Source organism: Saccopteryx bilineata, chromosome 10 (assembly GCF_036850765.1).
Source record: "Saccopteryx bilineata isolate mSacBil1 chromosome 10, mSacBil1_pri_phased_curated, whole genome shotgun sequence".
NCBI classification, from domain to species: domain Eukaryota; kingdom Metazoa; phylum Chordata; class Mammalia; order Chiroptera; family Emballonuridae; genus Saccopteryx; species Saccopteryx bilineata.
This window is the reverse complement of record NC_089499.1, coordinates 35,293,659-35,306,467: the sequence shown is the minus strand read 5'-3', so window position 1 is coordinate 35,306,467 and position 12,809 is coordinate 35,293,659. Positions and strand designations below refer to the sequence as shown.

The 12,809-nt window shown below is 42.6% G+C and overlaps 1 protein-coding gene and 1 pseudogene across 5 annotated transcripts in view; both read left to right on the top strand.

Annotated features, from left to right (window-relative positions):
- CPNE4 (copine 4) overlaps positions 1–12,809 on the top strand; it is a 531,556-nt gene that overhangs the window by 473,586 nt on the left and 45,161 nt on the right. For all 5 annotated transcript variants that reach the window (XM_066245254.1, XM_066245256.1, XM_066245258.1 and 2 more), the window contains exons 9-10: positions 1,089–1,175; positions 4,374–4,433. In XM_066245254.1, the coding sequence (XP_066101351.1) occupies positions 1,089–1,175; positions 4,374–4,433 (147 nt within the window). The remainder of the gene's footprint in view (positions 1–1,088; positions 1,176–4,373; positions 4,434–12,809) is intronic.
- LOC136314537 (DNA cross-link repair 1A protein pseudogene) lies at positions 8,746–12,743 on the top strand (annotated as a pseudogene).

The following is a 12,809-nucleotide window of genomic DNA, read 5'->3' as shown; positions in this document are numbered from 1 at the left end:
CCCATAGGATGATGGGCAGGAGCATTCAATGATTCTTGGATATTCGACATGCAATTGACATTGTCCCATGAAGTCTTCTGTAGACTGGAAAAGTTGAGATCTCTTTCCCAAGGTAGTCCCTTAGCTACCTCCTCAGTCCCCAGACATTCCCACCTCTCTGATCTTATCCTTCAAAGATCTCTTTGTAAATCTGGCACGCCCCTTTGTGATTTGTATCATCCATTATTTTAGTTCTCACTGAAATTCTCTGTAACTCATTATCCCCACTAACTTCCTGTACCTGCTATTCAATGTTCGTCAGTTTTTCTGCCTTTTAAAGTAAGTTCCCAGGCACTAAGACTCAGCACGTGGGTCACTCAACTGTGTGTGTTCAGATCTCTCCTTTTCTTCAGATGCTCGATTTGACCCCAATAATAGTAAGCATTTATGAGTGCCGGGAACTGTCCTAACTGTATTACATGGATTAATTATTCAATCTGCACAATAATCCTATGAGATAGATACAATTATAAGCTGCATTTTACAGTATAGATATCCAAGGCATAGAGAAGTCAAGTATAGTTGACCCTTGAACAACACGAGTTTAAACTACATGAGTCCATTTATATGCAATCTTTTCAATAAATAGTTTTACTGTTTTCAACCTATGGTTGGGAGTCCATGGACGCAGAGGGATGACTGTATATATTAATTTATACCATTTTACATAGGGAGCTTGAGCATTTACGGATCTTGTTATTGTGAGGGTCCTGGAGCCAATCCCCCATGGATACCAAGGATAATTAAGTTTTGTGGGAGTCAAAAGTTATACACATATTTTCAAACAACATTTGCATTGTTTAAGGGTCAACTGTAATTTGCCAAAGATCACACAGCTGGAAAGTGGAGGAGCTGGGATTCAAACCAGGCAGTCTAATATCAGAATCTTTAGTCTCAACCATTCCTCTTATGTTCCCTCTAGGTGCAAAGGTTATCACCTGGAGATTGTCAGTCCTCAGTTTCATCAGCAGTGCCTGGGGGCTTGACTTCATTGAGTAACTCCACTTCTTCCTGAGCACACAGTCATGCTATGACTCTTCTTGTTGCAGGTGCAGTGGGAGTGCATCAACCCCAAGTACAAAGCCAAGAAGAAGAATTACAAGAACTCGGGCATTGTGATTTTGAATCAGTGCAAGGTACATACATAGACACATCTTTCAGGAGTTGGAAGCTTGGGCTGTCTGGTAGAAAGAATTCACACTGTGTGATCAGAGGGAGAGAGTGTCTAAAAGATGTGATCTTTTTAAAAATAAAAATCAGGAAGGCAATGTGTTGATGGGCATACAATGAGAAATAAATATATGCACGGGAGGTCTTGGAGTTGTTGTAACCCAGTGCCACCATTGTCTCCACAAGGATAGTCCTTCCCAAAAAGCTAAGAGAGTCCTGGTCACAAGTCAGGCTCTTCTCTGCCCAGGGCAGCACCACAGGGAGATCCCCGAAGGAGTCAACCATCATTTCTAAAGCACCTACAATGTGCCTATCACAGTGTTTGTGGTTCATATGTGACACCTCATTCGTGCTGAGAGGGTACCATGAAAACATGACAGTGGGAGAATATCAAAGGGCTTAGAAGTTCCTTCCAGAGTCTCTGACTTCACAGAAAAGTCCCAGTGCTGATGAGTAAACCCCTTATATCGCATCTGAGAATAACTCTGCCACTGGTTGAGTGCTTCCTATGTAAGAGTAACTATAGTAGAATCCATTTACTCTCATCACAACCCTGAGATTTCCACTTTCAAATGAGATCATTCACGAGTGGTAAGTTTAAGGGCTGAGATTTTCATCTATGTCTCTCTGACTTCACCATATAGGACTTAGGTGGCATCCACTTTCTCTCTATAGACGTCAGGTTCCTTCTCCCAGATCAGCCTCTCCATAGCTGCCAGGAGCTGCAAAAGCACATCCTTCATAACAAGAAAGAAGAGAAGAGGAAAAGACCAATGGGTCTGGTGTGGGTCACCTGCCCACTCTTGAACCAATCACGGGGACCAGGGGATAATATATTATGACTGGCCATCTGAGGTCATTGTTTTGATCGTGTCTTTTATTTTTATATTTTATGATGCTTTGACATCTGGGTGTCTTGTAGACCCCAGGAGGGACTGCCCCTTCAAGAGTTAGCTAAGTCCTATTGATAGCAATCCTTTTGCCTGCAAGCCTACCTTTAATAGGCAGGCCAATCAATCCAGAGCCTCTACTTCCAGAGCTGCCTTCTTTATTTTCACACAACAAGGCAATATTTCTCCTGCCCTATACTACCCCATGGCCAGGTTTTAAACAATTAGAGACCACCTCTATAGCCAGAGCCCACCAAAATGATTCAAACTATCCAATCCTAAATCTGCTTAGCTGCTTGCCCCATCTTACTAATTTCCCCCTCACAGTAAAGACATTTATCCACACCGTCCCTTCACTCCTTCTGCCTCCTGACAGGAACTAGTGCTTCTCCACCTGCCCCGCCCAGCATGGCATAACGTGTCTCCTCACCTTTGGGGAGTTCTGAGTAATAAACTCTTCTTTCAAAGGCAATTGTCTCTGGTCATTTTACCTACTTATATATACAAATCACATCCCAGGTATATTCAAAACAGTCATGTGACTATTCCCGTGCCCAAAGAAGCAGGAACAAAGGTCTAGGTGAACTAATTCAGTTGTCTCTGTTGTTAAAGTGATACGGGATTTTTGCATGTATCTGTTTTCATCCTCTATGTTGATCTAACAGTTTAGCATGCAAAGTTCACTGTTACTGAACCCATTTCCTTAATATACAGACAATAGTAGGATATCCCAACTATCAGGCAAAACACTGCCGTAAGGAAGCCAAGAGCAGGCACTATTCAGAGGGCCAAGTGAAAGTCAGCCCTGAGAAAGGTCTGCTAGTAGATGTGTGCCCTCTGGAAGTAGAACCTACATGGGATTTTTTGGGTCAGTCTCAGAGAAGCTGCCCTGAGTATCAGATGAAGTCCAAGAAGTGTCAAAAATCATAGTTACCGATTGTCCAAGTGAAGGCAACTAGACTATAAGCTTCACAACTTCAGGTACCATATCTTTTCTTCTCATCACTCTATCTCTAACATCTAGTACATGGGGGAGAGTAGGCTCAGTAAATCCTTGTTTAATGAATGTCACCAAGAGTCAAGCAGCAGAATCATAAAGAAGCAGAAATTAAAATCAGAAATCACTAAAGCCTATGAAAATACAAATGGTGGTGGTTGGGCAGAAAGCAAGGACCATGCTGACTTCTAGCATAGAGATCAAAAGAATGGACTACGCAGTCCAGACTGCAATCATTTGAGTCCCCCTCTACCATCTACTAGAAAGATAATTTTACCCTCAGTTTCCTCATTTATAAAATGGGCACAATAATAATAGTAGTAGACCTTGATGGAGTTATTCTAAGAATTAAATGAGATAATGGATGTTAAATGCCTGCCCTACAGTAAGTGCAGTAATGTCAGTCATTGTTGTTCATTGCATGGGAAGAGTCTAACTAACTGAAAGCTGTCAGCAAAAGGCTTCTCAGGTAATTGTGATCTTGACCCTGCAATCTAGATCACTTGTAGCATTAAGAAAGTTACCAGGGCCTGACCAGGCAGTGGCGCAGTGGGTAAAGCATCAGACTGGGATGCAGAGGACCCAGGTTCAAGACCCCGAGGTCTCCAGCTTGAGCTCAGGCTCATCTGGTTTGAGCAAAAAGCCCACTAGCTTGAACCCAAGGTTGCTGGCTCCAGCAAGGGGTTACTCGTTCTGCTGAAGGCCCACGGTCAAGGCACATATGAGAAAGCAATCAATGAACAACTAAGGTGTTGCAACGTGCAATGAAAAACTAATGATTGATGCTTCTCATCTCTCTCCGTTCCTGTCTGTCTGTCCCTGTCTATCCCTCTCTCTGACTCACTCTCTGTCTCTGTAAAAAATAAGTAAATAAAATTTAAAAAAAAAAGAAAGAAAGTTACCAGGACTGGGACTTAGACACAAGGAGCAGGACTGAAGCCAAGTGTGAGACTTTATTGATTTCAGAACAGTGGTGACCCTTGAAAATATAGGGTTAGTCTCACCCCAGAGACAAAGGCTGATTAAAATCACATGTAAACCAAAAGGGAGGGGAGCAAAGGATGGATATTTGCAGCCCTCACAGGCTTGTCTGAATTCGGTGTCACTTTCTTTCTCTTTTTTGATGAAACAAAATCAGCTGGCCCATATTTTTCCCACAAATCTCTCTCTCTCTGTTCTTTCCTCTAGTTTAGCAGCCTAACTCCAAAGTTTAAGCCTCCGATCTGTAAGGACACAGATCATGCTGTTACTAAGATGTTTCTTCTTCTCCTATGCAGATCCACAAGATGCATTCTTTCTTGGACTACATCATGGGTGGCTGCCAAATCCAGTTTACAGTAAGCTGTTTCCTTGTTTGTTCTTATTCAGGGAGCAAGGTTGGGGAATGGTGCCGGGTTTGGGGCACGAGGAAACAAAAGTCTATTAAAACACTAGGTCAGCTTTGTTCAAGTCTCACTCATGCTGAAATATGGTATGGTCACCTGGTTTTAAAATAAATTCACACTTCTGTTTTTCCCAGTGAATATGGTTTTCAGCTAGAAATTCAACCTTAGGTAGTTTGAGGGGAGGCCATCCTCATGCTTCTCATTTTTTCAGTAACTATATGAGGTGCGAGGCAGTAGGCACAGAGTCATATTCCATCACCTGGTGGGAAGGATGGGAAGGAAGTGAACTGGGCTAGTAAGTCCCACTGAACCAGGGTTAATGCCTGCTGTATTCATGGAGCCAGAACACAAGCATCGATGTCAGCCCAATGGTTAGTGCCAGGAGTAAGCCATCCAAATGGTCAATAAAAGGTGAATTCCAAAAGATTAGAGAACGTGTCTTTCAAGGTTGAGAAATTGAGTGTCTAGACTCAGCGATTGGATCAAGGATCATCTCCTACATGTAATCTATAAGCCCAAGGGTTTACACACTCTTAAATATGCATTTGGGTTGATTAGCTGGGTCTTTTTAAAGATCCCAGGTTGGCCAAGTTTGAGAGTCCATCTGCTCTGGAAAACCTTTCTCCTAGGTTTGGGCAGATGTAACCCCCAGATGTAATCCCTCAATAGCAAGAGATAGATCCACTAAAGCAGGGGTCCCCAAACTACGGCCCGCGGGCCGCATGCGGCCCCCTGAGGCCATTTATCCGGCCCCGCCACACTTCTGGAAGGAGCACCTCTTTCATTGGTGGTCAGTGATGCAGCATCGCTCACGTACAGTACTACTTCCAGTGACACGGGACGCACATGTCATGGCTCCGGAAGCACGTCATATCACTTGTTACAGCTAGCAGTGACAAATATGGAACCGGACATTGACCATCTCATTAGCCAAAAGCAGGCCCATAGTTCCCATTGAAATACTGGTCAGTTTGTTGATTTAAATTTACTTGCTCTTTATTTTAAATATTGTATTTGTTCCCATTTTGTTTTTTTACTTTAAAATAAGATATGTGCAGTGTGTATAGGGATTTGTTCATAGTTTTTTTTATAGTCCGGCCCTCCAATGGTCTGAGGGACAGTGAACTGGCCCCCTGTGTAAAAAGTTTGGGGACCCCTGTACTAAAGCCTTTGGCAAAGCAACATGGATGTAAATAAGAAATATACAATTTGTACAGTGTCTATATGTCTCAGCATATAGACAAAGATGAAGTATAGTCATGAAGCTCAGCCCCGTTTAGCTCCCTAGACAGCTCAATTATGTGAAGAAGGTGAGAAAAATGAGTTTAATTTTTTGTCCAGGTTTGAGCCCAAGCATGTAGACTGGACCAGTGTATTCCTGTAACCAGGGACAGTGGTGCTCAAAGGATTAAAAGGGGCAGTCCTGAGGGGAAAAGATTAGGGGTCCTTCGATAGGTCAGTCTCTACCCAGCAAGAGACTTGTCCTCTGCTGGAATCTTAGAATCTCAGACAGGTTTACCTATCCTGCCTCTGAATTAAGTTATAGGACTTCATTATAGAAATTGGTCATTTCTTTAAGGTTCTTTAAAGCCTCCCCCGACCCCGAGCCCTCCTATGTGCACACTGGCACACGGAAGGCAGCAAACATCTCACTGCGGCCTACACATCTAACTCCAGCTGTCCCGCAGGCTCACTGTCACTCTGAGTATACGCGCACGACATAGAAAAGCCAGCAATGTCATGAAGGAGAGCTGCTGGAAATAGTGTCCCGAGATCTTAGGCAGAGGAGTGATTTCAGGAAACTATTTATAGGTTTTCAAGGGAAAACTCTATTGATTTGGGTTTGTTTTAGATTCTATAGATCCTGTGCTCTTGAACAACACTTTATTCAACCTCCAGGGCCTTGCTTTGCCCTTGGAGTTGTGCTGCAAAGAATCAGCCCCCATAAAAACCAGCAGTTTAACCCCACAGGGGCCCCAGGTCTCCATCCTGACTTACAGAAGTCTGCCTAGCCTTCCTGACACAGAAGATTGCCCTCTCGGCTTGAATCTCTTCTCTTTCTCACTCTTTTTTTTTTATTTTATTCATTTTAGAGAGGAGAGGGAGAGACAGAGGGAGAGAGAGAGAGGAGAGACAGAGAGATAGAAGGGGGGGAGGAGCTGGAAGCATCAACTCCCATATGTGCCTTGACCAGGCAAGCCCAGGGTTTCGAACCAGCGACCTCAGCATTTCCAGGTCGATGCTTTATCCACTGCGCCACCACAGGTCAGGCCTCTTTCTCACTCTTGCTGACCCTCCTCAACATGGAGGTACCTCCTTAATGGGTCTCAGCTCCTCCTGTGTCAACTGATGGACCTACAGGGTGGGAGGGGGGCTCTGGAGTGAGTCTGGAATGAGGGATGAAAAGAGGATGAGACTGTACCGATAAATGTGGAGAAAAGGTCAGGCCATCATCATCTGCATCTGCTACAAAGCCCTTCCCCTGCAGGGCTTCTGGCCGGGGCCTCAGAAGCAGGTTGTGAGGTGTTCTGTCTGGAGTTTTCTACTAAAGAATACATACCAGTCACTTCAATGTCACTTTCCTCCAAAATTAACCCAGCTTTCTCATTCATTTCTTTTTGCTCAGGCAGTACAAGCTAATGTAAAGTATAAGCTGTAATGCAAACTACTAATAAAAATTAGCATGGCTTATTTAATTTTGTCTATAAGTGTTTATTATCTGTCCCGTAATTCTGTTGAAACCATCTGGCAGCATGAAAGGAGAGTGGCAGAGGGATTGAAATGAGAAGAGGGCTCCCTGGCACAGACACAGCCAGAGCAGGGAGAGAGGGGAAAAAGATGTTTGTTGCCGTCAGAAACTCCCGTTGGCACAGACATTAATGAAGCCCGGGAGCTTTAGCCAAGGTGAACTTTCTGTCTCCCTGGAGACAGACCTCCAGGGGCTCGCAGTGAAATAAAGTGCTGTGTGTTCCCTCCACTCTGACCCTGCTCTGCCTCTCCCCGACACCCCAGGAGGCCTTCCTCTCTGGATGGATTAGCCAGGCTCTTCTGTTCAGGGATTTGGGTTGGCTTTGACCAATGGGAAGAATCCACCCAAGATCAAAGAATAAGCGGAGAGAGAGGTTGAGGCACTCCAGCTCTCTGCCTGCCAGGCCACGGCGAATCTGTTCCTCTACAGAAGGTCACAGCTCCTGTCAGGCGCCTTGTTCTGAAGGTAGTGCTCTTGCTAAGTTCTAGTAGCTGCTTCTTCCTATCCTTTCTTGTCGGTCCCCCTTAACCTTTTTGAATGGTCTTCTCATTAAACTCTCCCTGATCATCCCTTTTGAGTGGGCCATGTGTTTCCCATCAAGACTCTCACCAATACAGATTACAAACGGGTGACCAGAAAGCTTTTGCATCTTCCACAGGTGACTGGTGCTTCTGGTTCAACCTTCACCTTCCCTTCAGGTGCCAGGCTGATGTATCTTAGGTGCTCAAAACACGTTTGTTGGGTTATAATGAATCGAATCCAAAATCTTCAAGAAGACATAGGTTTAGGGAAAATAAAATATTGGGTGAATAAATATGATACTAGATTTGGCTTTACAAAGTACCCCAATGGACTTAAATGGTTATGCATCTATCTAGTCTAATGATAAATACTGAACCCTTAATATGAATGAGTAGGGTGTATTTAGAGGAGTGAGAGGGAAGTATTTTGGAATAAGAAAATTGAAGGGCTTTGAGTTTCCTTATGTTCCTGATAAGGAAATGTCCAAATGCTCCTGAGCAGGACACTGAAGCAGTCGGCCACAGGCTTCAGGGAAATAAACCTGCGAGCGTTTGGTGAAAGGCAAGATAGTGGTGAAGGGACTTTGAAAGATGAAACAGGAAGAGATTAAAGCCCACTGTGACAGTCCTGGGGACAGGTAATAAGAGGCTACATGAGAGGGGCAGCCAAAGGAAGAGGCACTGTAGAAAGAGAGTCAGTCACCTTGGCCTATGATGCTAACAGAAAAACCATGGAGAGTGAGTCCAGGAGAACTCCGGTCTTTTGTGCTGACTGATAGGGCATGGCTGTCCTCCTCGTGGAGATATGGAACTCAAGAGGGGCTGCTGGACAAGATGATGAATCCGTTTGTGGAAATATTGGAGGAACTTTCAGATATCCCCGTGGAGATGGCACTTGATAAAAATGGACCTGTGTTTCAGGAGAGAGGTGGAAGCTACACATATGTGTGTCTAGATGAGATGGCCAAAAGAAGATTATGGAAAGCAAAGGGGCATGGTGACAGAAAATTATAGAAGAGCAGCATTTGGTAGCCAGGGAGAAAAAGAAGAGATGCCAGAAGAAAAGGCCCAAGAGGAGGCACTAACTCAAATGCTCAGGAGGAAAAGGTTACAAGTGCAAGGGTGAGCCTGACCAGGTGGAAGCTCAGTGGATAGAGCATCAGCCTGGGACACTGAGGATCCAGGTTTGAAACCCCAAGGTCACGGGCTTGAGTGCAGTATCACTGGCTTGAGTGTGGGATCATAGACATGACCCCATGGTTGCTGGCTTGAGCTTGAAGATCACTGACTTAAACAAGGGGTCACTGGCTCAGCTGGTGCCCCCCAGTCAAAACACATGAGAAAGCAATCAATGAATGACTAAGGTGCTGCAACAAAGAATTGATACTCCTCATCTCTCTCCGTTCCTGTCGGTCTGTCCCTGTCTGTCTGTCTGTCTGTCTCTCTCTCTCTCTCCCTCACTCACTAAAAAAATAAAAATAGAATAAAAAAATATAAAAATCAAGGGTGATTAATCCCATAACTGAAAGAGAAGTTGGAAGGTGAAGAATAAAAACCAACAGCTGGGTTATGTGATGAGTAGGCACATAGTAGGCACATATTATCTTCAAAGAGCAGTTTCAGCAGAATGAGACAGGGGAGACCCAGGAGTTAGGGGTAAACAGATGATGAGAAAGTGAACACAGTGGAACACAACCATTTGTTCAACAAGGTTGTCAGTGACAGGAAGGCTAGAGTAGAAATTGAGGATGGCAACTTGAGAATAAAAAGAGAGGAAGTTTTAGGCTAGAATCTGACCATAGCAAAGAACAGACCCAGTGGAGAAGAGGAGATACATGATGCTAAAAATGAGCCCTAGTCAATGATTCTTATTCTTTTTTTTGGTCACTTGGACCTCTTAGGAATCTGATACAAGATCTATATCATCTCACCAGAAAATGCACACACTCAATTTTGCACATTATTTTGGGAGGTCAAGGACACCCCTGAGGACAATCCTTGTCCCTCTCATGAATCATCAAGTGATAAGAACCTAAGGCAACTTTCTTCTCACAGTCATGGTGAAGGTAGATTCAGGTAACATAGACTACAAGGAGAGACAGAGAGATTGGGTTCAATATGTTTGGCACATGGCACAGCAGCTAAAAATAAAACTAGGTACTAGAATGTCACACGCAAAATAAAAATTATAGACAGTACAGAGGAGACAGACACCATAAGGTATTTGGAAAGAAAGTGGTAGAAGAATTATATGTTTCCTTTGAAAGTTATTGCTTTTCAGATGCATGAAAATGTTCATTGTAAAGCAGATTTTCACAGAGACAAGTTGTAAGCAACCTATATGTATATGATAATGACTAAGATAATAAGATAATCACAGTATCTCATTTAAGTAGACTATGGCAAAGCCACTTTAAATGATCATTATAATGATTGGAAATAACATAGGGACATGTTTATGACATAGTGTTAAGTAAAAAAATATATATGTATATTTTTAATCTATAAAAAGCAGAGCTACCCTATAATTACAATTCTGTAAAATGTTTAAAACATTTGTCTATATGTAGACAATAACTAGAAAGGAAAAGAGAAAGAAAATATGACTTAATGGGCTAGTGGAATCTTTGAGGGACAAGGATTGTCCTCAGGGGTGCCCTTGACCTCCCAAAATTATGTGCAGAATTGGGTGTGTGCATTTTCCAATGAAAGGATATAAATCTTGTATCATATTCTCAAGTGGTTCGTGTGACCTCCCCCCCAAAAAAATAATATTTTCATATTATTCTCAAATGGCCATTTTTATTATTTATCATTTTTAGAAATTAAAGATGGTACTGCTTTTTTTTTTACCTCTGATTTTATGGTCCACATTTTAATAATATAATGGGATACAATATTATAAGCTAAATGTAGCTTCTCTCAGATTAACCTTGAAACCTAACTAAGAGATCACCTGTTACAAGTTCTCTCAGGAAATCTTTCCTAACCCTGACACATTTAGGCCATCCTATGTCCATGCTGTGTCCCAGTTTAAGTTTTAAATCTTATAGCCCAGATTAAACCCTGGCAGGCACCTGTGTAGACCCTCTGAGGAATAAGAATGAGCGCTGGGTTGAGGAGGGAGAAGAATGCTTTGCAATTTCCTGAAGTCATTATCTCACAGGTCTTTTCTATCTAGTCTAGGTTCCTATTTCTTTGCCCCCTGTGGAGTTTTGATGAAATAGAAAAACCATAAGAATTTAACCTATCATTTAAGAAATGATCCAAACTCTACTGCTGCTAAGTCTTTGAAAATGTTGCCATCTGGTCCTCAGTGTAATGCAACACACCCTTCTACCGAGGTAATGAAGTAAATGGATATTGGTGTGTATTTTGGTCTACCATCTAAAAAAAAAAAGAGAAAGTGCTGGAGGGAAGTGTACTAGAAGGGACGAGGTTGCATCCAGTTTTAAGTCCTAATAAAAAGAGGTCCAAGCAATGCAAGAGGAAAGCAAAAAAATCTTTAAGTGATTTAGAATTCGATGCAAAGAGTTTAAATGAGAATTCGCAATCTGAGGGGAACTTTCCAATAAGAAAGCACAGCATCAAAGAAAGAGACTTTAAAAAGTCAGACACACTACAGGAAGGAACAGCACAGAAGAGGTCAGACTACCTATTAACAGGAGAAAAGCTAGAGCAGTCCATTTAAGTAACAACAACATTTTTGTCAAGTCAGCTTGTGGTAGGTTTCAGAGAAGTCACACAAAAATCCCAGAGTCTTCTTATGCAGGAGAATTAAGAAAAAGGACTTGTCCATTCTATAAGAAAATATCTGGCAGAAGAGGTCAGACTACCTTATTAACAGGAGAAAAGCTAGAGCAGTCCATTTAAGTAACAACAACATTTTTGTCAAGTCAGCTTGTGGTAAGTTTCAGAGAAGTAACACGAAAATCCCAGAGTCTTCTTATGCAAGAGAATTAAGAAAAAGAACTTGTCCATTCTATACGAAAATATCTGGAACTGGCTTCACAGTTGATGCCTTTCAATACGGACTGATTGAAGGTTGCACAGCCTATTTCCTCACCCATTTTCATTCTGATCATTATGCTGGGTTGTCTAAACACTTCACATTTCCAGTTTATTGTGGTGAGATAACTGGCAATTTGTTGAAAAAGCAAACTTCATGTGCAAGAACAATATATGCATCCATTACCAATGGACACTGAATGTATATAGTGAATGGTGTCAGAGTTGTTTTGCTTGATGCCAATCACTGTCCAGATTCTGTCATGATCCTGTTTTACCTTCTCAATGGTAAAGTCCTGTTACACACTGGCGACTTCCGGGCAGACCCCAGCATGGAATGTTCCCTGCTGGCTGGCCAGAACGTCCACACGCTGTACTTAAATACCACGTACTGCAGCCCCGAATACTGCTTTCTGTCTCAGCAAGGTTATCCAGTTTGCCATCAACACTGCCTTTGAGGCTGTAACTCTAAACCTGTGTACTCTTATTGTCTGTGGCACTTATTCCATTGGAAAAGAGAAAGTCTTCCTAGTTATACTGCTGATGTTTTAGGTTCCAAAGTAGACATGTCCCAAGAAAAATATAAAACTCTGTGGTGCCTCAACATACCAGAAGTTAATGACCTCATCACTACAGACATGTGCAGTTCACTAGTTCACCTTCTTCCCATGATGCACATTAATTTTACAGAGTCATTTGAAGAAGTTTAATGGCAGATATGAGAAGATTTTGGCTTTTCGACCTACAGGATGGACGCGCTCTAGTAAGTTAACGCGCATAACAGATGTCGTACCCCAGACCAAAAGAAACATTTCAATATATGGAATCTCTTATAGCGAACACAGCAGCTACCTAGAAATGAAGCATTCCGTTCAGTGGCTGAAGCCCCAGACAATCATACCTACTGTGAATGTTGGCAGTGTGAAATCCCGGAGGGCAATGGAGAAATACTTCAAAGAATAAAAATTGGAAGCCGGATATTGATGTTAGCTCCAAGGATTCAGAAGTCATTAAACAACTTAGGGGTAGCTTGTTAGTAATATCTTCAGT